A 26,122-nucleotide genomic window follows, 5' to 3' on the forward strand; every position below is an offset into this window, starting at 1 on the left:
TTATATGTTAAACCTTACTTTATTTATTTATTATTATATGGGGAGGGGTACTAAGGATTGAACCCAGGGATGCTGTACTGCTGAGCTACATCCCAGTCATTATTTTTTATTTTGAGACAATGTCTCACAAAATTGCTTAGGACGTCACTAAGTTGCTGAAGCTGGCCACAAACTAGTGATCCTCCTACCTCACCTTCCCAAGTTGCTGAGATTACAGACATGCCTAGCTAATTCTAACTTTAAAATTTAGATAAAACCTTATGGATTCTCCCAGCATGGGAGGAGAGAAGGGGCGGGGATGCTGATAAAAACTTTTAGATTGAAATCTTCTCAAAATTCCTAAAACCCAAGTATTTCTGTGCACAATGTATGGGTTCATTAAAACTTTCTCAGAGAGGGAAAAAGTGATACAGAAGACACATCAATGTTGAATTAAAACAAAAAGGTAAATTTAATGCAATAACAATAATAATCTGAGGATAAATAAATCCACAACAGACTCTAAAGTTTTGAAATTTTTTTTTCCATTTTTTGCAGAGAGAATGGTTTTCTGAAAGCACATAGGGCTGAAGATGTCAAAACAAAATTGGATTTCTTAATGTCCAGGTGGAACAGGCTTGGTACTCCCTGCTGCCCTCTTAACGTTCCCTGTGGCAAAGGCGACAGTCAAGGTGACGGTCAAGGTTTCTTGTTGCACTTGGGATGGGTGTTAGTTTCAGGAGTAACTGGAGGGTTTGTTTCCTGAATCATCTTCTTGTGAGCCCATACTCTGTGAAAGGGAGAGCAAGGCAGTATGCTTATGGTTGCCTTTGTCAAGAGTTCCCCATTCCCAAACCAGCACCCTAGCTACTCATCCTATCCCTCCCACAAGAAAGTCACCCTGGGAACAATGAGAGCAGGTAGCTCCGGAGCCTCTCCATAAGCACATTCCCAGGCTGTCACAAAAATGCTCTGAGCAAATATTTCTCTGTAAGCTTCTTGATAATGTTTTTTTAAGAACAATGAGCAACCAAATATTTAATAATCTGAAACCCGGTTCTCATGCCTGATATGGCACTATTCCTGTCTCTATCCAGCCTGCTTCTTTAATGAGAGAACCCTAGTCACCTTTTGCACAAACTGGGGATTCACTGTGATCTCCTGGTCCATGGCCTTCAGTCGCTCATCCAGCTCTATACACTTCAGCATCTGCATAACACACAAGTTTGAACATAGTTAGCAGGTGGGCCTGAGTCATTTCCTTACTCAGATGTTAGAAACACAGACTCCACCCTGGACTCTGCTTCTGACCAGGGGAGCTATTTGCTGACCTTCCCACCACAGACAAACTACCTTGTAAATGGCAACTGCGTACAGACAAAATTGTACTGGAGCCTTCAAGTGTTTTTGAGTTAAAGTAAGCTTTGGTGAGCTAGTAGGAAAATGGAACCACTAAACAACCAACAATCTTAAAATTTTTTTGGTAATGGGATTAAACCAGGGAGCTAAATCACTGATCCACATCCCCAGTCTTTTTCATGTTTTTATTTTGAGATAGGGTCTAAGTTGCTTAGGGCCTTGCTAAATTGCTAAGGCTGGGTCTCTAACTTGAAATCCACCTGCCTCAGCCTCGTGAGTTGCTGGGATTATAGGTGTATGCCACCATGCCCATCTTAAAGGGTTTTTAAGCAGCCTATTTGAAATTAACTTTTTTTCTTTTTTTTTTTTTTGTGGTACTGGGGATTTGAACCCAGGGATACTCTACCACTGAGCTACATCCCCAGCCCTTTTTATATTTTTTTATTTTTCTGCAGCACTGGGGATCAAACTCAGAACTCTGCACATGGTAAGCAAGTGCTCTACTGATGAGCTACATCCTCAGCCTTCCTTTTTATTTTTGAGTCAAGGTCTTGTTAAGTTGCCCAGTCTGGTGTCAAATTTGCAATCCTCCTGCCTCAGCCTCCCAAATTCCTGGGATTACAGGTGTGTGCCACCATGCCCAGTTTGAAATGAACTTTTTTTTAAATTAATTTTTTAAAATTGTAGATGAACACAATACCTTTATTTTCTTTATTTATTTTTATGCAGTGCTGGGATCAAACCCAGTGCCTCACACGTGCTAGGCAAGTGCTCTACTGCTGAGCTACCCAGCCCCTTGAAATGAACTTTCTAGGAAGTAAGTGTTTAGGCTGGGAACTATCTATACTTAAAACTAAAACTACACTGAATATGGGAGCATATTTCTAATACAGCAGCTCAACCTCAAAACCCCGCAACCTGGTATTTTATTTACCTCTTGATCGATGTTATGAAGCATGGCTGGGTTATTATATTTTTCAGGATTATCATGGAAACTGACCATACCATCCTTCTGATTAATACTTGCAAAAATTTCACCATCTTCTATCTGCAGAAAAAGAAATCAGGAAGTAGTTTACACCACAGTACTATGTGACCATGTAGTCATTGAATATAACCACAGTACAGAAAGGAATAAACAAACTTTTCTTACTTTTGAGATGCTATGTTGCCCAGGCTGGCCTTGCTGAACTCACAATCCTCCTGCTTCAGCTTCCCAAGTAACTGGGATTACAGGTATGTGCCAGTACATCTGGCTGTATATCTATTTTAAGTACCATCTGTTTAATAAGTAAGTGTTAACTGAATCCCTACTATATGCTAGGTACTATTACAGATATTAGGGGATGAAAAACTAACATATACATATACAAAATTCCACCTTTGCACTTTTAAAGAATTGAGGTGAAATCCACATAATTAATCATTTTTAAATGAACAATTCAGTGGCATTTAGTACATTCAAAATGTCATGTGTGGGGCTGGGACTGTGGCTCAGTGGTAGAGCCCTTGCCTGGCATGTGTGAGGCACTGGGTTTGATTCTCAGCACCACATATAAATAATAATAAAATAAAGGTCCCTTGACAACTAAAAATGTATTAAAAAAAATGTCATGTGCAACTACTATATCTAGTCCAAAACATTTACATCGTCCTGGAAGGAAATCCTATACTCACTAGCAGTCCCTCCCCATTCCCTTCTTTCCTCCAATGTTTGACAGTCACTAATCTTCTTTCTGTCTGTGAATTTGTCGTCCTGGACATTTTCTATATTGGAATTATACGCTCTGTGATCTTTTTTGTTTGGCTTCACTTAGCATAATGCTGTCAAGGGTGCCCTTGCAATAAACCAGGTGCAGTGGTGCACACCTGTAATCCCAGTGACTGGGGAGGCTGAGGCAGGAGGATTGCATGTGGGGATGGGCCTCACACATGCCAGACAAGTTGCTCTATCACTGAGATACAGTCCTAGTCCTGCCCTTGCATTTTTTTTAAAGGTATATTGCCTTTAATTTAATTTATTTTTATGTGGCACTAAGATCGAACCCAATGCCTCACACATGCTAGGCAAGCACTCTATACTGAGCTACAATCCCAGACCCCTGCCCTTGTATTCTAAAACACCCATTTCATTAAGATGTAATTTATATTACTGCTGCATTTTACTTCTTTTTAAGAAAAGGCCTCATCATGTTGCCTAGGTTGGCCTTGAACTTGTGATTCCCCCATCTCCCCAAAATATCTGGGATTACAGGTATGCATCACACCTGGCTCACTGCTGTATTTTAAAAAGTGAAGCTCTAACATATTTTTGTTTCACCCCCTGGAAATTGTTTTCTGATTCTTCAGGAAAACTTTTCTACCACTGCTGAGTTCAAGATAGTTTCAAGGTCTATGCTCTTTATTTGCACCAGTGACTGGGAATTTATTTGATTGCTCCTCAGAGCCACATCCTGACCATGAAGTTAAAAAGTGAGAAGAAAACAGAAGTTCCAAATAGGTATTTTTATTCCTCACAAATTGCTCCAGTGTCATAATGATTAGTTCATTTGTTAGAGGTGGAACTGAGCTGTCTACTACTCCTCTTCTAGAACCGGAAAGAGACAGAGGCTATTTAATGAAACAGGAATATTAAATAAAATGTAGAGTATTCTTACTGTGACCATGCTGCCTCTTTAAAGGGTGGATGGAAAATATCCAGTATTCATAATAACCAGAATGGGAAACTACCCAAATATCCAACTAATTCGTATGGAAAGATATACTTCAAAAGTGGAATGCTATAGCCTGAAAACATAACAACTACAACTACATGCATCATACATCAGTGCTAAGCAACAAAACAAAACAAACATGGGAAGCCAGACCCTGCAAAAACTGCTGTGTTTCCTTTTACAAGAGCTCAAACAAACATAACTAAATAGGGTGTCAGAAATCAGGACAATAAACCAGGTGCAGTGGTGCACGCCTGTAATCCCAGTGACTGGTGAGGCTGAGGCAGGAGGATTGCAAGTTCTAAAGCCCAGTCTCGGCAACTTAGTGAGGCTCTAAGCAACTTAGTGAGACCCCCATCTCAAATAAATAACAAAAAAGGGCTGGGGATGTGGCTCAGTGGTTAAGCACTCCTAGGTTCCATCTATGATACAAAAACATAAAACCTCAGGACAACAATGACCTTTCTAGTGAGGGACAGGGCTGGATGCAGGTGTAAGGACTGTTTCTAGGGTGTTGGTCACATTCTGTTCCTTCACCTTGTATTATTTGGCAAAGATGTCACATTGTGAAAATGTGTTTGGCTATATATTTACTTAAGGGTATTTTTATCTATGTATGTTTTATTCCAATGAAATATTTACTTTAAAAAAACCCCTGCCCTCACAGACCTGTCACCCCAGGGTACAATTTCCCAAGCCTGGTAGTACTAACATTTTGGGCCAGGTAACTCTGTGGAGTTGTCCTTGCAGTACAGGATCTTTAGTACCATCCCTGGCCTCCACCCACCAAGATACCAATAATATACTCAGTTCAACCAAAAATATCTCCAGGACTGGAGACCACAGCTCAGTGTAGAGCACTTGCCTAGCATGCACAAGGTCCTAGGGTTTGATCTCCAGCACTACGTGGCCAAATTTCTCCAGCAGATAAATCACCCTTGGCAGAGAAGCATTGCTGCAGAGTCTGTCAGGTTGGTCCCCACAGTGTTCAAACCGAGCCCCTCCTCTGCCCTCAAAGTGTTTTACTAGCTTATGCTTCTTGGCTAGTATCATAACCATGCTTGCATTTCTACCACCAAAGAGAGGTTCTTGGCAAAGAGGCTGTAGCTCACTCAGCCTGTGCAACCCTAGGGGTCAGTGGTGGAGCTCTGAGCAGATACTCCAAGACTGGCTGTCAGACAGACTTGCTTTGTTTGGGGTATATGCACTTTTTGAGTGGTTACGTTGAAGGAAACACAAAAAACAAAAACAATAACCCTAAAACATTTGTAAATTCAACTGAATAAAAAAGCTCATACCACAAGGAAAATTAGTTTTATTACTTTTAATCCTGAAATCATAGATTATAGAAAAGATTTGCCTGCTTTGGCCTGTGGACCCAGGTTTGTATTTAGTGAACTGAAATCAGACCAGCGCCATGTATATATATATAACTGGTAGGTTACTGTATTATCAACTTGGTATGTTAACACAGACATTCATCCCTTCCAGGAAATGGTTATGTGGTTGAGGTGGGAGAAAGTGGGGAAATGTAAGTAGGAAGTGCTAAGGAGAGGGTGTCAGTGTGGGTAAAATTTTATTTCTTTAAACTGGGTGCTAAAAACATGAGTGTCTGTCCTAGCATCTTTATGTTAGCACTACTCAAAGTACAGTCACAGACTGGTACTGGCCCCATGATGAGGTAGGGACTTGAGTTAGGATGTAATTCAATAATGTCACTATGCACAGCTTAATTCAGTCAACTTTTTTTTGACAACTTTCTTGATGCTACAGGGGTGTCTTGACATACATAGTGGTACAAACTTGAGATGTCATCATGGACCATCAGAGAGTAGCACTACTTTTTGCTTCTTTGAATATTTGAAATATTTCATGGGTATTTTAAAGGAGGCTTACATGTGATAATGAAAATATGTAAATATGACAATCAAGGAACACAAATTCATTTTGTCAGTGCTAGTGGGAGGTGATAGAACTCCTTAGCAACTAGGTGGGGCCTAGTTTGAGGTTCTTGGGGTTGTGTCCTTGAAAAGAACTGAGGGATCCTGGTCTTTCTCTTTGGTTCAAAATGTGACTGTTCTTACATGAACTCATGTCACAATATGTCACTCTCACTAGAGGCCAAACCAATGGGGCTCTTTAATCTTGGATCTGAACCCTCAACTTATAAAGTTAATTGCCTCAGGTATTTCTTTATAGAAATGCAAAGTTAATTAATACAACTATCACTGGAAAATCCTAAGAACTGTTAGGAAATGGATCAAAGACCAAAGTGTCTACAGTGGTTGACTTTGGGTATTTCCCCCTTTCGCCTTTTTTATCTTTTCCATAATGAACACCTGTTACTTTTATAAGGATGAAAATTCCCTAATTAACTTTTTTTAAAAAATGAAAACACTTACCATGTGTAGAACAATATTTTTCTGCCTCCTGAGGTCCAGATAACTGCACACGACTTGCCATATCTTGTAATGATAGGTTAAAAATGTCTGAAAATCAGAAGAGAATCAATCACCAGGTAGAAACAATGGAAGAAAGACATTTTATTAAATGTATACACAGTTCTTTCCATTGTTGTACAAAGGGATAATTTCCTATAGATACATACATGGCACTTTTACAAAACAGTAAGAAAAAGGTCAAACACTCAAAAGCCATATAAGAGCAAGGACTGTGCAAATATGAAAAGGAAATTAAAGGGTTGTGTGGAAAAATGTTCAACCTTACTTACCAGTAGAAAAACTTAAAAGAAAACTATAATAAAATTCCATTTTCACCTCAGAGTTTGCCAAAGCTCTGAAGTCTGAAAACAACAGCATCTGAAAACACTGTACTGGTATAGGTATGAGGAACCAGGCTCTCCCATGTAAGCTGGCAGGAATGTAAACAGGTATAATTCGATGAAAGATGAGTCAGCAGCACCCCTAGGTAATTAGTGCACAGATCCTCTCACCTAGTAATTTTCACTTTTAGAAATGTATCCTATGCATACTTTCCTATTTGCATGAAATGACGTGGGCAACACACACGTATGTGCACTGTAACTGTGTTTGTTATAGTAAAATACAGGAAACCACCTCAGTGTCCACAGAGAATGGGTTAAATAAAGCACAGCACAGCCATTCAAATGTACTACTATGCAGTTGTAAAAAAAGAAAAGTGAAAAAGACACCTTTTATGAACTGCAAAGGAATCCAAGACATGCATATTATTAAACAGAAAAAAGGAAGATGTTCAACAGTGAATATGGCATGCTAACATCTGTGTAAATAAAGGCAAAGACTGCATATGTGTGTACATGTGTTTTCATGTATACACATAGACTATCTCCAGAAAGATGTCCAAGGGACTCACTGGTAAAACTGGGTTACTTCTGGGGAAAGAATAAGGTTGCTGGAGTATAGAAATAAAATGGAGATCTTTATATCTTCTGAATTTTGTATAACAAATGTATTACTTATAAAATTAAATTAAAAAGGTCACATTCAACCTCCAAAATTCAAAGCCAAAAATATTAAACGAACAGAAGAGTCAAGCAAATAGAAAAGACTACGCATTTGTGAAAATCGAAGGACACACTGTTAACTGCTGCTCTGCTTGGGACCTGATGAAAATGCCTCCTTTGAGGAACAAATTAAAAGAGCTCTTTTTTTTTAATGGCAGCTGGTAAAATTTATAACAATGGCATTTTTAGAGCTGGGCATGTTAAAACCCTGATCACGAATTTTTACTTTTACCAGGGCCTCACACATACTAGGCAAGTGCTCTATCACTGAGCCCATATATTTTAGTTTGAAAAACAGCACACAAGAAAGTGAAACTATTGCTAATTTTAAGAAATACTGACTAGCTTAAAATAAACAAGAACTTGAAAAGTGAATATTTCTAAAATATGTAAAGTCATTATTTTTTCCTATTTCAAAATAAATAGCCAATCAACAGGGGCTGGCTAAATAAATTATGATCCACTTATGTAAGGAACTACTACATACAGACTATGGTGATATAGGCTTAGGTTACCATGGAAAACAGTTCAGGACATATTGAACAAAAAGAACAGGGTAGAAAATAGCACAAAGTATGATCCCAATTACACATAATTGAGAGTGTCTACACATATACACACAGTGACAGAGAAGAAATAGGAATTCAGAAAAATGTCCACAGAAACATTAACATGGAGTAATATCTTAGCATCAGAGGTGGCAGATTAAACATTCATTTGATAACCCTTTTGTCCCTAGTTGCCCTTCAGCCAGCAATGCCATGAGACACATCTTCTGTCACCAACAGTGACACACAAACTACCTGCTGAGACTACTTAAAAAGCTTCTGACTTTCTTATTTTCTAGTAAGAAAGACACTAAATTAGGCTAGAAAATCCCATTCTATTATTCTGCCATGGGACCTAATGCCAAAAGTGTAGCAGCCACCATCAAAGATTTATCCCTTGCATTAGACATGTCCTTTAATGACACCATCTCTGCTTACCACATTTTGTTGTGGCCATCCCCTACATCCCCTTGGCAGTGCTCACAAATCCAGCATGCCACAATCCACTAAGAGTCTGCATACCAAAGACTAAGTAAGGACACAGTGGAATTCATGAGCCATTGCCCCAGCCCTGGACTGTCTTGAGATCATTTCTTTTTGTTTGGTTAAAGTCTTGTTATGGATTCGCCTATCAAGAACAGAAAATTGCATTCTACTACACTGACTTCTCAAAGTATAAGCTACCAACTATTCCAAAATGATGAACATTCTATTTCACAAGATAGCTAACTGATGATTTCTGCAGCAATGCCTGAATATTTGATTTCTTAAGACAGTCTTTTTAAGCCTGTGTGGACTGGGATGGTTAACAGGTTACATTTGTTTTTTATCTTTCTTGAGTTGTTTTATCTTTCACATTTTTATTTGCCTTTCACAAATTAACTTTTGACAAATTCTCTGCTGATTTCCAAAGATATGGTTTCTCTACAATATTCAGAGGAAATTTCTCCTCTTATTCAGCGATCACCTACCCAACTCCTTCCTCTTCCCAACAGGAGGCTTTGTCCTTGCATGGCCTGCCCACTTCCATCACTACCCCATGTGCCACTCTGCTTCACTAGCCTTTTGGAACAAGTCACCTTCCTTAGGTCTTCACACAGGCAAATCCATTATCCTTTCCCACTGCTAGGCAGTCTGGCAACAAATAACTCCTAATTTTGCTCCTGTGCTTCTTCCCCACCACTACCACTGCTAACACAAAAGGGGAAGTGCACAGGAACAGCGTCACTATGCTGTCACCAGCTGTGAACTGCTGCAGCTCTGAACAGACTCTTAACCAGAAAAAAAAAGCAACATGCTATTTGTTTAAGCTAATCTTAGTGGGACTTTTATTTGCTGCATATGCCTTTTTAACACAGAGGATTTTATTTTATATTTTATACCTTTATGTATTGCTTGAACCCTTAATAATAAGCACATTTTTTCTTTTCTTTCTTTCTTTCTTTTTTTTTTTTTTTTGAGACAGGATCTCACTGTGTTGTCCAGGTTGGCTTGGGCTCCAGTGATCTTCCCAACTAGCAGGGATTATAGGCATACACCTCTGTGCACAGTGCATAATTTTTATTATTATGAACCACATGGTTATTTTAATCTCAAAAATAAAAACTATATAATTTCCTTACATTCTAGAATTCAACTACACACACGGCTCATTCAACTCTCAACTAAATGGTAATGTCAAAGTTGCACTGTGTAAACATAAAAGTTCAAGCACAGATCAGACTGGCCTGAGAGGTTCCAAGGCTAGCTAGCCATCACTAGCACCCCAGGTCTGCCAATCTGGAACTGGTGGCCCCGCCAAAGCTACTTTCTCTGCCTCCCAATGTAGCCGTATCTCCTACCTTTCTTCCTCTTCACCTGCTCCTCTTCTCAAATACCCTGCTCTAGCCCTGAAAAGACCAAAAGGTATCAATCAAACTCTAAGAACCCAGTCGCAACAGAGATCTCTTAGTGTAGATATCCTGTCATACTTTATCCCTGTATCTGCTTCCTCAGTACTGAAAAGAAAAAGAGAAAAGAAACTAAGCCTAGGGGGAGTCAGGAGATGGCATCCAGGAGTGGTGCTCGCCTCACCTTTGTTAGCCTCTGAATGTTCTTCTTATAGAGAGAAGATAAGCATTGCTTCACCAGTCCCATGTTGTTATCGCGGGTGAAAGTTTCACTGTGCTTGTTCACCAGGTTTCGGAGTTCTGAAGGGTTATTGGTTGAATAAACTTGTGCTAACTCATGGTATGCATTACTAAGAGGCTAAAGGTTTGAAGGTAGGGGGAAAAAATCAGATTTAAGCTTTAGAGAACTTAAAATTTTAAAGGAGGCAAAAACCAAACTAACCAACCTTTGGCACCATGTTTCAAGCAAGTATACTCCATATTGTTTCTAACAAACTACAATTTATCCAAAGCAAATGCCAGTTTTTTAAGCCTGAGGATAGAAATTCACTGTGGAGTAATTTATTATTAATAACACTTTATACCACAGAGCAAGTAACTGCAAAGCAGGAGAAAGCCCACTGAATTTAGTGAACACCCACGGCTTTTTTTCTTGTTTTTTTCTATTGTTAAGTTACACTGGGAAGAAAGAAGGCAAAAATGCCATCATTCTCAACTCTCCCTGCCACCCACGTCACCATGTACAACGGGACAATCTGCTACTCCTATTAAGAAGCTGGAGCAGAAGTCCAGAGATTGTGGAATGGTCCTGAGGAATACTATCGACAGGAAGAGAACTGGATTCAAAACCCACCTCTGTGATTCTCAAATCTGTGTTTTTTCACCATTTATGATATGATCATCAATAAATTACTAATTCTTGTGACTGATGCCCTTGAGCCATGAAGATATCATTTTATAAGGGTATTCCTTCTAAAACAGGCCTGCTCAGGGGTCATCAGAAGGACCCATAGGAGTTTTCCATGGCTGTTCTAAACCTATCCTGACTATCACTCTTCTGTGGAGTCCAGGAAGCATTTTTAGCCACCCTCTTCTACTCTCCTGCCTATGTCCAGGCATAAAAGCCTTGAGAACCTCAACAGGGTTCTTAGACAAAAGACACTTTGCTGGATTTCTTCAACAAGCCAGCAAGAAAATCTCAGCAGGAAGATTTTCAGATTGACAACCTTAAAATTTTGAGTTTTATACAAGAACTATAATCTCATAATCCTTTAATCCTTTGGAACTTCTCGATTTAAAACAACAACAACATGTATTTAAACAAAAACCAATGGTTTGTTTTTTAAACACTGTCCCAAAGTGGGTTATCACAGAGAACCAGAACAGGAGTGTAGTGGGCTCTGATAGATACACCAACACTTCTGCAGGTTGAAGTTCAATTGAATCAGTATTGCTTCTTTAGTATTTTGGCAAAAATGTAATAAAGAAATGTAACAAGCAAAATAATATAGCCATAAGTAGCCATAGTGAATCAGGTTTGTGAATAGATTTCTGAGAAACATTCTAAGCTAACCAGGCAAGCACAATGTTGAAATAGAGTTAGAGATTCTGACTGAATTGAGCTCCTGGGCTCCCATGGACACTCAATAAATACCTGCTAATTTGAAGCTGCTACGAGAGCTAGATCACTATAAAATAATATTACAAAACTGCATCAATACAACTTCTTTACATTATAAACATGTCACATAAGAAAATGTTTCATTATAAACACTCACCTTAATGAATCTACCCACAATCTGAGATGTGTATTTCGGTAGCTGTTGTACTTTGCCAAGTAATATCAAAGACACTAGAATATATTTTTTATATGATTCCAACATGATATGACTGACTGCCATGGCAGGAGTAGTTATAGCCTAAGCAAAAGAAAAATGTGTAGTGAAGAGAGAGCACATCATAGTGGTAAATAGCACCTGACCACATTTATCACTTTACTATTAAAACAAGACTTATATTAAATGTCCTATTAATACTGTTTTTTGGTACTGGAGATTGAACCCAGGGGTGCTTAACCACTGAGTCACATCCCCAGCCCTTTTTTATATTTTTTAAATTTAGAAACAGGGCCTCACTGAGATGCTTAGGACTTCACTAAGTTGCTGAGGCTGGCTTTGTACTCCCAATTCTCCTGCCTCAGCCTCCATGCCACTGGGATTACAGGTGTGCACAATACCAGGCCTATTGTTACTTTCTTAATAGTTTGAGATATAATTCACATAGTGTAAATTTTACCCCTGTAAAGCATACAATTCAGCGATTTCCAGCATGTTCATTATGTTGTAAAATTATTCCTACTACATAAATTCAGAATACTTTTTAAAAATTTTTTAATTTTTAATTTTTATTAGATTTTTAAAAATTTTTACAGACTGCATTTTGATTCATTGTACACAAATGGGGTACAACTTTTCATTTCTACAGTTGTACACAATGTAGAGTCACACCATTCATGTACTCATATATATACCCATAGGGTAATACTGTTTCATTCTACTATCTTTCTATCCCCCACCCACTCCCACCCCATTTTCCTCTACACCATCCCATCCAAAGTTTCTTCATTCTTCTCTTACCCCACATCACCCTCTCCCCTGTTATATATCATCATCCACTTATCAGAGAAAACATTCAGCCTTTGGTTTTTTGGGCTTGGTCTATTTCACATAACATATTTTCCAACTTCATCCATTTACCAGAATACTTTCATCCCTTCAAAATGAAACCCCATACTCATTAGGAGTCATTTCCCATTCTCTCCTCCCCACAAGTCCAGGCAAACGCTACTCTTCTTTCTGTCTCTACGGATCTGCCTATTCTGGACACTCAGATAAATGGCATAATATGATATGTGGTCTATTGTGCCTGGCTTAATAATGTTTTCACATTTCTAAGTTCATTCATGTTATAGCACTTATATAGTACATGTATGTACTTCATTGCTTTGGTAAGTACTTCATACCATAGTTGAATAACATTCTACTTTGTAGCTATACTACACTCTGACCATTCCTCAGTTGATGAGCTTTTGGGTGGTTTCCAATGTTTTGGCTATAATGAACAATGCTCCTATGACTATCAATGGACATGTTTTGTGTGGACATGTCTTCATTTCTCTTGGGTATATTCTTAGGAGAGAAATTGCTGGGTCCCATGATTAACTATGTTTAACATTTTGGATTTTTGTGGTGCTGGAGATGGAATCCAGGGCCTCATACATGCTAGGCAAACACTCCATCACTGAGCCACATCCCACACCCCCCAGTGTCTGAGTTTTACCTGTTACCCAAAATAACTGCACTACTCTGCAATTGTATCAGCAGTTATGAGGGTTCAGAATTATCTACATCCTGTCAACACTTGTTATTAGCTGTCTTTTTAAATATCAGTCATCCTAGTAGTATGAACTAGTATCAAAACTAGTTTGAATCTGTATTTCCTTAATGACCAATGATGGTGAGCATCTTTTCATTAGCTTAATGCCCATTTGTATCTTCTTTAGAGTAATGTCTATTCAAATCCATTGACCAACCAGTGCAGTGGCACACACCTGTAATCCTAGCAACTCGAGAAGCTGAGGCAAAAGGATCTCAAGTTTGAGGTCAGCCTCAGCAATTTAATGAGGTCTTAAGCAACTCAGATCATGTCTCAAATAAAAAATAAAAAGGGCTGGGGATGTAGCTCAGTGGTAGCATGCCCCAGAGTTTAAGCCCCAATACCAAATACCCCCCCCCCCCCCCAAAAAAAAAAACAAAAAAACAACAAAAAAAATTTGTTCTTTTAAATTTTAGTCTTCTTATTGTTGAGTTGCGATAGGTCTGGATATAAAACCCTTACCACAAATGTGATTTGCAAAGATTTTGTCCCATTCTGTGGCTGCCTTTCCATTTCAGTTGGTTTTATGAAGGCTAAGAAGCTTGACAAGTATCATAACCAAATCAGCCCAAATCTTCCAATTCAGAACTGGCACCACTAAGCCCATAAGGTCCTCTCAAGTTTGTTCCACAGAAACACTCATTTAAATGCATGAGGACAGGTACAACAATTCCCATTACAATACTGTTTTAGTTGTGAGATACTAGACTCCACTTAGATTTTACACTGGTTGGGACAAGTAAGCTAGTCAGTCAAAGGAACTGTATGAGGAGAGGAAGCCAACTCTACGTTTTGCTTTGTATGAAACTGTATGATGTGATTTTTTTCAAAAATACATCCTTCTTTTGGGACTTTTAAAGATACAAACTAAATTTTGAGCTCTTTGAAGGCTTAATCTAATTTATCTTAGAACACTGGTATTAATCAATGTTGCGTATCTTTATCAGACCTTGAGTAAACCTTCAAAATATTCTTCCAAACTTTGTAACGTCTTAATGGCACAGACCAGTGGCCATTACACAGACACAGACAAGGGTGGGAAGGACGTTTCACTGTGTACTCCTCCTTAATGCTCTTTGGATTGTGAACCATGATAACAAACAACAAAATACCATACATAGCTTTAGAACAAGAAAGCATTTCAATCTGTTTCCTGTAGGCAAAGGAAGCTTTAAAGGTAAGATATACTGTAACTTGCCCCAAAGCTGACAGGGGCAAGTGATAAAGTGATAAAGCCTAGATTAGTGCTCTTTTTACACTGCTCTTCATCTTATGCTTGAGCAAGTCACCACTGTTTACATGCCCAGAGGAAGAGTCTTTGGAATGATTTTCCCCTGAAACTCTTGAGGCCCAGTCACCAACCCACTCCAAAGGGTGAACTTCTTTAATCATACAACTTCAAAACCACCTTAGGGACAAGTGGAGATGATTACCTGTTCATAAAAGTACAGTGCTCTCTCAAAGTTCTTCAGTCCAGTATAGATCATCCCTCCATAATAATAGTAACATAAAAAGTGTTTTGCATCATAAGCTCCATTCTCTTTACAGATATCCATCATGTCCACATCAAGATATGGAAGGGCAGGTTTAAAGCATTTTGCCAGCAAACAAAGCTGTGAACAGATTTATATTAAATCATTTTAGTTTTACTTTGATAAGCTTTAGGAGGAAATTCATAGATTTCATAAATTTCAAAAAAAGTTATGTATCACATTATTCCATTTTCTTAACCATTCAGAATGAAATAATGTTTCCTCATATTAAAAAAAAATAAGCAGTTATAAAGTAGGGCATGCCACAGATAAAATGATAATAGAGAACTCCACAGATGCAGCTCAGTTATCATTTAACCCACCTACCAGGAAAAGTACAGGAAATCATGCAGGTCAAGAAAGCAAGCACATAGGTTCTACATCTAGACAATGGTGGCATGCTATATAGACATCTGTACACTCATTGAGCTGTTGTACAAATTTTTTTTTTTTTTTTTTGGCAGTACTGAGAATTGACTGAAGAGCATGCTAAGCGAGTGCTGCCATGGATCCACATCCCTGCCCTTTTAATTTTTTTACTTTGAGTCAAGGTCCACACTAAGATGTCTAGACTGGCCTCAAACTTGGAATCCTTCATCATTCTTCCAAGTACTTGGGATTACCACCATGCCTGGCTTTGTACACTTCTTAAAATTTGTGTTTTACAATATACTATATCTCAGTCACAAAAAAATTCTTTTACAGATATAATTTATATATGTACATATCTTTTTTAATTTAAATATTACAACCACTGATTACCCTATCTGATCCACAAACTTGCTAAGCTCCATGCCATATTTCAACTTCTGCAACAGGACACAATCTCCATCAAATTACCTTCATTTATCTACTCCAATGTAGATAAAGCTCATGCACTGACCTGGTGTGAGTCACTCTTTCTGGCTGCTTACCTGGCAGAGATCAGCGTGTATTGAGGTCAGCTGGTTTGTATTCATCTGCATCTTGTCTATGGCTTGCTTAAGGATGCCAATTCCTCGCAGGGGCTGTCAGAAATGACATCTCTTTCAGATAAGTTCTCAAAGATGGCAGCACAATGGATCTTATGTTGTCACTTACAAATAAAAAATAACACTAATTGATAGGTTCCTTTAAATAGCAATATGAGGTTTCCATACTGTCAGGAAATTCTCCCTACTCAGCCAGAAAACATTTGCTGAAGCTATTTCTTGGAATACTTCAACAATTCAGGACCAGTTTAAGTCAGAAACTTTTTTCCCCAGTGAGTATCAATAATCAAAAACAAAATACTTTCTCAATAGTTGATTATATTTACATCTAAACAAAAATTTCCAAATCATTTATTTTTTCTATATTTTTAAAATTTGTTTTAATTAGTTATATATGACCTAGAATGCATTTTTCCAAATCATTTATAACAGATGAGCACCTAAGCTTAGAAATGTATTTGTGGATAAGGCTGCTCACATTTTTCCATAGGGTAGTAAATTATTATTGAAACTAATACCACGAGTTAACAAATGAACTGTTTCCTGCCCTGAATATATATAAGAAGACTGAGTTTTAAGTGAGGTACAATCAGTTTCTGCACAGATGCTACTATAAAATATCTAAATAATTTATATGGCTTTTTCAATAAAGCCTTGGTGACTTTTTAAAATCATCTCTTTCAAACAGTTATTTGGTACTCCTACCAAACTGTTTTTTTCTATATTCAACTTCCTCTAAGCCATTAATCTTAAAAGTTCACTTTCAAATAAAAAAGAAACACCTACATTCTATCATGTCAATATCATAAAAGGTAAAGATTGAACTATTCCAGGCAAAAGGAGACTAAAGAGATAAAGAACAAAACAACCCATGATTTAAAGTCTTTTGCTATAAAGTTCATTGGTTGAACAGTTGACCACATCTGAACAGGGTCTGTGGATTTGTGAGAACATTATAAATATCCATTTCTAGGTGTTGATCATTTTATCATTGTCTATAAGAGAATATCCTAATTTTTAGGAAGCACCATTGAAGTATTTATGAGCAACAACATATCGGTGTTTCCCAATGGTTCAGAAAAAGAAAAATAGAGGAGAAAAAAAAAAAAAGTACAGTAAAATATTAACATTTGGAGGAACTGGATGCAAGGTACATGAAAATTCTTTTTTGCGGTGTGGGGGATCGAACCCAGGGCCTTGTGCTTGTGAGGTGAGCACTCTACCAACTGAGCTATCTCCCCAGCCCAAAAATTCTTTGTCTATTATTCTTAATAGCTTTCTGTAAGGCAAAAATTGCAATTTAAAGTTAAAAGAAAAAAAAATGTAACAAGCACCAAAAATAGCATATTTCAGGATAAAGGCACTAGATTGGTATTTTCTTTTGTGGTTCTGGGGCATGAATCATGAACCTGACACATGCTAGACAGGCACTCTGCCACTGAACCACACCCCCAGTCCATATTGGTAGCTGAGAAAACAATGACCAGTTGCCTCCTTTGAGGAACAACCTCTGGGTCATTCTCCTCACAGAGTGACTAGTTGTCCTAACGGCAAAAATTTGGGGAGCTCTCAAGTAACCACATATTCCTAAGTGTTAGGAGGCTGAGTACTAATTTGGAATAGTAATAAACTAGTTAAATGTGAAAGTCAAATACACATAATAACATAACTATAAATACTTGAATTGCATTTCTTACCTGTTTTCTTTCCACAAGAGCATTTGTTAGCTGATGGCAAAGCCCAGCAACTAAAACAACAATAAAATATTGAAAATATAAATACCTAAAAAGGCAAAACACACTCAACAGAAGATTAAATATTATTTAACTTACAAGTGTCTGTTGCATATCGAATGTGCTCCCCATTACAAGTACTGATGAAAAGCTGAACCTGTGAGAATAATGTTTCAAAGTCAGGAACACTGGGCATAGAAAACTTCACAAACCTAGAATAAAGAGAAAAGAAACTAATTACCATGATATTTCATAGAGTAAGTGTAGAAACAACTTATGCCTGAAGTCCATCCTACCTCCAATATTCTGTGAAATTAAATATGGAACAGTATTTTTAAAAATTAAGAACCAGAGTCCACAAGATTCTCCTGGCTGGGTTCTTCTGCATAATCAGGATATAAAGAAGAGGGTCTGGGACTGTGGCTCAGTGGTAGAGTGCTTACCTAGCACATGTGAAGCACTAGGTTCAATTCTCAGCACTGAATAGAAATAAATAAATTAAATAAAGGTCCATCAACAACCACACACACACACACACACACACACACACACAAGATATAGAAAAGATTCTACGGGTACAAACTGGGGTTAAGAAAAATATGCTTAAAAAAGGTACAACTTTCAAAATGAAAAACTCCATTAATAAGGCCTAATATCAGGTTGTCTAGTACTTGTAGATGAACCAAATATAAACTTTTAACCAAAAAAATAAAAACCTTAAAAAATTTTTTTTTAAATTCTAACATAGTCTAGACATTTATTCATTTAAAAGTCAGTTGTTGTTTTTCCTGCTCCCCTCCAACCTTTTTGGTACCAGGTATTTAACCTAGAGGCACTTAACCACTGAGTCACATCCCCAGTCCTTTTTAATTTTGTCACAAGCCTTGATCTTACAATCCTCTTGCCCCAGCCTCCTGACTCACTGGGATTACGGGCATGTGCCACTGTGTCTGGCTGCTTTCCCTACTTTGAGGAGAGCATACTGAAAAGGGGCAAGAAATACAAGCTATGGGTTGGTGAGAACTAAGGCAATGGCTCAGGTTAAAGATGCTATTGCCTGGAGTCAGGTGATGCTGTGGTCCATCTGGGGAAATGGTCCATCTGGGGAAATAACTGATAAAACTAGCTGATAGGCAGGACAAGAAAGAGGGGTGGTGAGAACAGGGATGATTCAGATGGTCCATCCTGAGTAACTTGGCAGATGGTACCATCAGTTAACATGAGAAACACTCTGAGAGGGGATCACAGATAAGTTTTAGGGAGCAATCATACAAGTTCCCACCACTTAGGACATTGATTATAAGCAAATTTCAAGCTCTCTTAAAAATCAAAACTAATTTCAATTGAAACTAATTTCAAGAAAAGTGAAATGGATATTATTACTGAATCATAATTTCTAATTTCTCCTATGTCTTTTAGTTTGACTACTGTCAGTATTATTTGACAGTATTATTTGACTTAACAATGTCACCTTATAGCTAACACTATACTTAGTAATGATCAAGATGTGCCAGAGGGGCTGGGGTTGTGGCTCAGTGGTAAAGTGCTTGCTTGGCATGTGCGAGGCACTGGGTTCAATTCTCAGCACCACATATAAATAAAAAAATAAATAAAATAAAGGTCCAATAACCAAAAAAAAAAAAAAAACCCCCACACACACACATTTTTGAGTGTGTGTGTATATGTATGTATATAAAAGGATATGTAAAAAAAATTAAAAAGTGCCAGAAACTATTACATTTGGGGTTCACAATAGATAAGGCATGATTTCCATTTTATAAATAAAAATATGAAGCTCAGGGCCCCACACTTCATAATGGGAAGAATATAGATTCAAATCTAGGATATCAGCCACAAATTCAGGGTTCTTCACATGCACCATATACAATGGTAAGACACAACTTCAAAATGCTTTCATATATATCATCTCACTTGATATATGTGTACATGTGGGTTTATGTGTGTATAAAACATGCACGCTATCTGCTCTTTTCTGTCAATAAGAAAGTAGACCAACATTGTCTAGAATGTCTACAATAGGAGAATGTTCATTAGTAGAATGTCCATGGTAGGATGGTGGGACATCTTCAATGTCCAACACAGTAGCTACAGAATGACTGAACTGTTGCAAAAGCAACTGAAAAACTTAATCTTTCCCCTTTATTTAACTTTAATTAATTTAAATTTAATTTAAATTGCCTGTTTTTGCAGAGTACAACAAGGTTTCTGCTCTAAACTGTGCTCCTGACACCTATTTTTGTGTAAGGAGTCACAATGTGATGAAGTCAGACCCTATGTTAGGTCAATTTCTTCCCAGTAATTTCTACTTTTTCAAACTTTCATGTCAACCATGATATCCCAATGTAGAATACCATAATATCAAGAGAAAAAGAATTCTATCAGGTCCAAAGAGTTACCAGAAACTCCAGTTGAAATAAGGTTTATTTAATTTGGTCTTTAACAACTTAAATTTGTTTAAAGATCTGTGCCAATTCATAAGAAAAAACTGATATTTTCATTCAGTGTATTTCACCATGTCCCATTTTATCACTCTTCCTATTTCTTTCCAAGTTATAAAATGTGGACAATTCTATATATTTCATGAATAGAAGTATTCAGATAAATGCAAACAATAGGGCCTACAATTGGGATGCCCATTTGTTTTTTAAAATAAATTTCCATAAATGAGTCAAAAAATGATAAAACTGAACAAAATATAACAAGTAATGATTAGCTGGAATACGTAAAATATGATTTTAGCTTTGTGAAAGAACTCAATGTTGTCTATATGACTTACTTTCTACAAGGAAAATAAATAAATAAAATAGAGCAAGAAAGTATGGTGTTCAGTTTTAAAAGTTATAAAAGAAGATGTCCCTTACAAAACAGCAAGGACACCCAAGGAGTGTTCCTGTACATCCAGAGCCCCCAGCACAGTGTCCAGATGGGATAAGTTCTTTGCAAGGAGTTCCCCGCTCTTGTTGATCAGTTCGCAAAGCTGGGTCATTTGCCCTGCAAAACAGAAACAATACTAGCATTCAATCACAGCACCAATCAAACTAAAGGAACTCTAAGCACATACTCTGTACTTCAGAGCCCAAAGTGCCTAAAGATGATTTCTTCTGTCTCCCTCCTTTCAGAAGAGGACCCAAAAGGACCAAAAAAGTGAAACAACCTGCATATAACTTAGAACTAGTTGGAAATGACAACATGCCTCCCATTTCTCTCTAGCCTCCCTAAGTTTCTCCTTTCCTCCAGTGCTTTTTCCAGTCCCCCACCCCAAAAATGTACACATTACTGTCACCACCTCCCACATCTTTCTCTGCACCCAAAAGTTTCCTCAGTTCCATTCCTTTCTCTCCTCTCCCTGCCTTAATTTGGATCCTCATGATTTCTTTTCTGGATTACATCACACATCTTCTAAAGAGTATGTCTGCTTTGATCTTTCTTCCTCCAATACTCCGTACTGGTACTGTCTGATCTTTCTAAAATGCAAATTCAATCAAATGAGTCCAGTGGCATTAAGAAATCCAAATATCTCAGCATGGCTTATAGCATCCCTTCAGTAATAAGTACCTGCCACCTTTTCAGGCTTATCTCCTGCTGCTTCACCTCACACACCTGCTCTTTGGTCACACCAAGCTCAGAAATATCATCATTATATGTTCTCTCTTCTTTATGCTTCTGCACATGCTCTTCTCCATATCGCTAGCTGACTCATACTCAACATTCAACTGCTTAGGTCTTCTCTGGGCCTCACCCTCTCCCAAAGTGGATACACTAATTTGGATATATGCCCTCTCTGTGCCCTCTTTGCATCACATGGGATTGTGGCGATTAGGGAATTCAAAATAAATTCAGGTGGAGGGACTGTCTCATTTCTCCAGCTTCACAATACAGTGCCTGCTTAGTAGTCAAGCAGCTGTTGAATTAGTTGCTCTCCTAACTGATCATCACTCTTTCCCCTATCCCATAATGCTAAGTTTAAACAATTAAGGTACAGAACCTAATCAGGCGTGAATTGGTATTTTAAAGTGAATCAATCAATTTTGATGGTTTTTCTGAAAACAAACACCCTGGCCACACTCTAGCTGTCTTTCTGGTGGTGGTAGTGATAGGGATAAATCCATGGGCACTAACCTCAAGATCCATCCTTCAATTATTTCTGTACAGTAGTGGGTGATTTTTTTTTTATTAAAAGAACATTTAAACAGTATAATATTTTAAATCCAAGTGATTGTAGCTAGGTATTTTGGTAACTTCTGGGGCTTCTATACCATAACACTTTCAACTGAAGGTTTCTTTGAAAACAAAAATAAACATCTGTTGAGATGAAAAATTACCAGCTCACCATCATTTTATTATGGAACTCACCTGTAGATATAAAATAGCATCTTCCAGTTAAATAATCTGCCCTTTTAAAAACCTACTATGCCAGTTATGTGTTCCTTCCCACTCCCCCACATCGGCCCCAGCCCACTCACCGGCTGTAGAAAATGGTGAAAGAGATCACTTACTATGATGTTTTGGGGGTCAAACCCAATGCCCCCCAGGAAGAACTGAAAAAGGCTTATAGGAAACTGGCCTTGAAGTACCACCTTGATAAGAATCAAAATAGAGAAAAGTTTAAACAGATTTCTCAAGCTTATGAAGTTCTCTCTGATGCCAAGAAAAGGGAATTAATGACAAAGGAGGAAAACAGCCAATTAAGGAGGGTGGAGCAGGTGGTGGTTTTGGCTCCCCCATGGACATCTTCGATAAGTTTTTTTGGAGCAGGAGGAAGGATACTGAGAGAAAGGAGAGGTAAAAACATTGTGCATCAGCTCTCAGTAACGTTAGATTTCTATAATGGTGCAAAAACAAAACTGGTTCTGCAAAAGAATGTGATTCGTGACAAATGTGAAGGCCAAGGTGGTAGGAAAGGAGCAACAGAGTGCTGTCTCAACTGCTGAGGTTCTAGAATGCAAATAAGAATTCATCAGATAGGTCCTGGAATGGTTCAGCAAATTCAGTCAGTGTGCATGGAGTGCCAGGGCCACGGGGAATGGATCAGTCCTAACGATAGCTGTAAAAGCTGCAATGGAAGGACGATAGTTCGAGAGAAGATTCTAGAAGTTCATATTGACAAAGGTATGAAAGATGGACAGAAGATAACATTCCATGGTGAAGTAGATCAAGAACCAGAATTGGAACCAGGAGATATTATCATTGTGTTAGATCAAAAGGACCATGCTGTTTTTACTCGAAGAGACATACAGCTGATGGAAGTATTATGTGACTTCCAGAAGCCAATATCCACTCTTGACAATTGAACCATAGTCATCACCTCTCATCCAAGTCAGACTGTCAAGCATGGAGATATAAAGTGTGTGCTAAACGAAGGTATGCCAATTTATCATAGACCAAATGAAAAGGGTCATTTAATCATTGAGTTTAAGGCAAACTTTGCTGAAAATGGCTTTCTCTCTCCTGATAAACTCTCTCTGCTGGAAAAACTCCTACCTGAGAAGAAGGAAGTAAAAGAGATGGATGAAATGCATTGGGTAGAACTGGTGGACTTTGATCCAAATCAGGAAAGACAGTGCCATTATAATGGAGAAGCATATGAGGATGATAAATGTCAAGCCAGAGGTGGTGTTCAGTGTCAAACTTCTTAATGGGGCCAGTGAATCACACTCACTGAAAGCATTTTATCCGCAATAGTGAATGAGTGAAGGACTGTAATCCCAATATGCTCACTACTTGCTATTTTTTTTAAAGGGTACAAATGAGGTGAATAAGTAAACTTTTTATTATTATTATTATTATTATTTAGTTGTAGATGGACACAATACCTCTATTTTATTTATTTATTTTTTTATGTGGTGCTGAGAATCGAATCCAGTGCCTTGCACATGCTAGGTGAGCGCTCTACCAGGAGCCACAACCCAGCCGATGTTTTTGTTTTAATATTCAATTATAATAGTTTTAAAAGTTAAATGAAGAATAAACGCAAATATAAAAGCTCAAAAATACAAAACAAAACAACCTACTAAGCCAGGCACCGTGGCACGTGCCTGTAATCCCAGCAGCTTGGAAGGCCGAGACAGGAGGATGGTGAGTTCAAAGACAGCCTTGGCAAAAGTGAGGTGCTAACCAACTCAGTGAGACCCTGTCTCTAAATAAAATACAAAATAGGGCTGAGGGTATGGCTCAGTGGTTGAGTGCCCCTGAGGTCAATCCCTGGTACACCCCTCTCACCAAAAACAAACAAAAATAAATAAATAAATAAAACCCTACTATTCAGCCAGGTGTATAATCCCAGCAGCTTGGGAGGATGAGGTGGGAGAATAGCAAGTTCAAGATGAGCCTCAGGAACATAGTGAGGCCCATCTCCAAATAAAACATAAAAACACCCACTGCTCTAAATGCATTCAGAGTGATTTAAAATACCCAGAAATAAGCATTTCTGTCCATTAGTTTTCCTCCAATTAAATAACCAAAGCTGAGTTGACACTTAAAATAAAAGCCAGGTCATTATGAAATTATCAGGTAGTTAACTAGTGCAGGGTCACCAGGCCAGTCAAAAGTAAGTTTTAAGTATCACAGGGTGCATGTGAAATGAATCCAACCAGAGATGTGACCCGTGAAATCCCCTCTATCTGAGAGAACTGGAAATGACAACATTCCCTTCACTTATGGTCCATGTTAGAAAATTCTGAACAAGAGCAACTAAACAGAAACTTAAACATTTACTACACAATGAATGGAAGGCACAGAAGCTGTTGGCAATGAAAGTTATATTTATCTCTGCCCAGCATACTCTTCCTAAAGCATTGTCTTGCAGAGAAGCTATCAAAGCTTTCAGATAAGGGACATTCCTTGGTTCTCACAGTCCTCTTCCATTTTGTAAATGAGAAAATTGGCCGGAAGAAATTAAATGTTTTACATAAGTGACTGAGACAGGATTCCAATTTCAATCTTCTAACCACATTACATCCTGTGAGGTAGCAACTAAGTGTGTTGCAGAAATGAACGATTGGTTTCTTCATTCACAAAAATGAAGTCTGTACCCAATCTGTGAACCTAATTTCTTTTAATAAGAACGAAAATGAGAGATCTTTATTTACTAAGCACGGTTCCAAAACAGAATATTTAAGCCTTATAACAACAGTAAAACAGACAACACTCCTCTATTTTCACAAATGGAGATAAGAGACTCGAGATTGAAGGAGATTTGTCAAAGGTCACACAGGTTCTAGCACTTTTTGACAACTTATAGCTGTATTTACTACATTTATTTACTAGCACCCCATATGACAAGCATTGTTCCAAGTGCTTTCATACGGCTTCTCCATTCATTCCCCATAACATTATGAAGCAGGGACTTATTTTTATCTTTCAGATGAAAGAAACTGAAGTACCATGTAATTAAAGAGTTCTTCACATCTATTAACTACTATAATTCTGAATCAAGTATTCTGTATATTCAGATGATGAGATGAATGAGCCAAACAGCATGAAAAATAAGAACAAAATAATCAAGATAATTCTACACCATAGAAATGGAGTCCCATTAGCGAGAGCTCCCTTGGCAATATGTAGGACCAAAATAGGCGCAGAGGTTTTCCAGCTTGCGCCAGCCGGAGGCTGAGGGATCCGCCAAGAAAAGCCTTCCAGCCAAGGAGCCCAGAAAGGACTTGCCGTCTGCCGGCTCCCCGCGGCCTAGTCAGGGGGCGGCCAGACGGCGACAAGACTAACAGGGCGCTGCGCCAATCACCGAAAGCAAGGGAAGCCGAAAGGGCCAATGGGCATTCGGGAAGGCACTCGGCCGGAAGTCACGCCCCCAAACTGTCAAGCGAAGCGCCCGGTGGCAGGGGCCCCGGGCCGGGCCGGGGGGAGGAAAGATCCCGGCGGCCCCAGGGAGGTGAGGCTGGCGGGTGGGGACAGCTGGGCTCAAAAACTCGAAAGGGCTACTTACACTCAGCAACACTGAATACCACTCAAAGCGCCACGACCCCAAGTCCGGCCCCCGAGACGAGGCTCGGGACTAAGAGGGCAGTCCCAGCTGTCCGCGCTAGCGCCTGAGGATCCAGGCCCAACCCCGAGGCCCACCCAAGCCCAGCCCCTCGGCCTAAGGACTCACCTTGAGCCGAGAGTTGTCGGACACTGTTCACGAATTGTTCCAGGGCGGACGCCATGTTTCCCCGCGGGCGGCCCGAGCACCGGAGGCAGCTCGCGCGGGAAAAGGCGGCCGCTCAGGGAGGAGGGGCCGCAGCGCTCCACCAGAGGGCCTCTAGAGCGTCCTGACGTCACTTCCGCCCGCACAAGCATCGCGAGATCTCACCTTGAAGGGAACACGGTACTGTTTCCGTGGAAACAGTTTCTCTACTCAAGGTGTCCGGATGTTAGTTTCCCTCCGCCCTTCTTCATTTTGTGCTCATGTGAAATCCCTCCTCACATTCAATGGGAACGGTT

At 38.8% G+C, this 26,122-nt stretch overlaps 1 protein-coding gene and 1 pseudogene across 2 annotated transcripts; one reads left to right on the forward strand and one right to left on the reverse strand.

The window, feature by feature from the left end:
- Window positions 1-427: 427 nt before the first annotated feature.
- On the reverse strand, window positions 428-25,950 carry COPS3 (COP9 signalosome subunit 3). The gene is given in 14 exon segments (XM_079133802.1): window positions 428-769; window positions 1,108-1,188; window positions 2,273-2,386; window positions 6,455-6,466; window positions 6,468-6,529; window positions 6,532-6,541; window positions 10,179-10,352; window positions 11,773-11,913; window positions 14,863-15,042; window positions 15,876-15,968; window positions 17,630-17,679; window positions 17,765-17,877; window positions 20,548-20,677; window positions 25,791-25,950. Coding segments are annotated over 14 exon segments (1,269 nt in total). The 5' UTR covers window positions 25,846-25,950; the 3' UTR covers window positions 428-715.
- Window positions 20,703-24,859, forward strand: LOC306657632 (dnaJ homolog subfamily A member 1-like; annotated as a pseudogene). The gene has a single exon. The product of its transcript is annotated as a dnaJ homolog subfamily A member 1-like (transcript).
- Window positions 25,951-26,122: the final 172 nt, after the last annotated feature.

This window comes from Sciurus vulgaris, assembly GCF_902686455.1.
Source record: "Sciurus vulgaris genome assembly, chromosome: 3".
Lineage (NCBI taxonomy): Eukaryota > Metazoa > Chordata > Mammalia > Rodentia > Sciuridae > Sciurus > Sciurus vulgaris.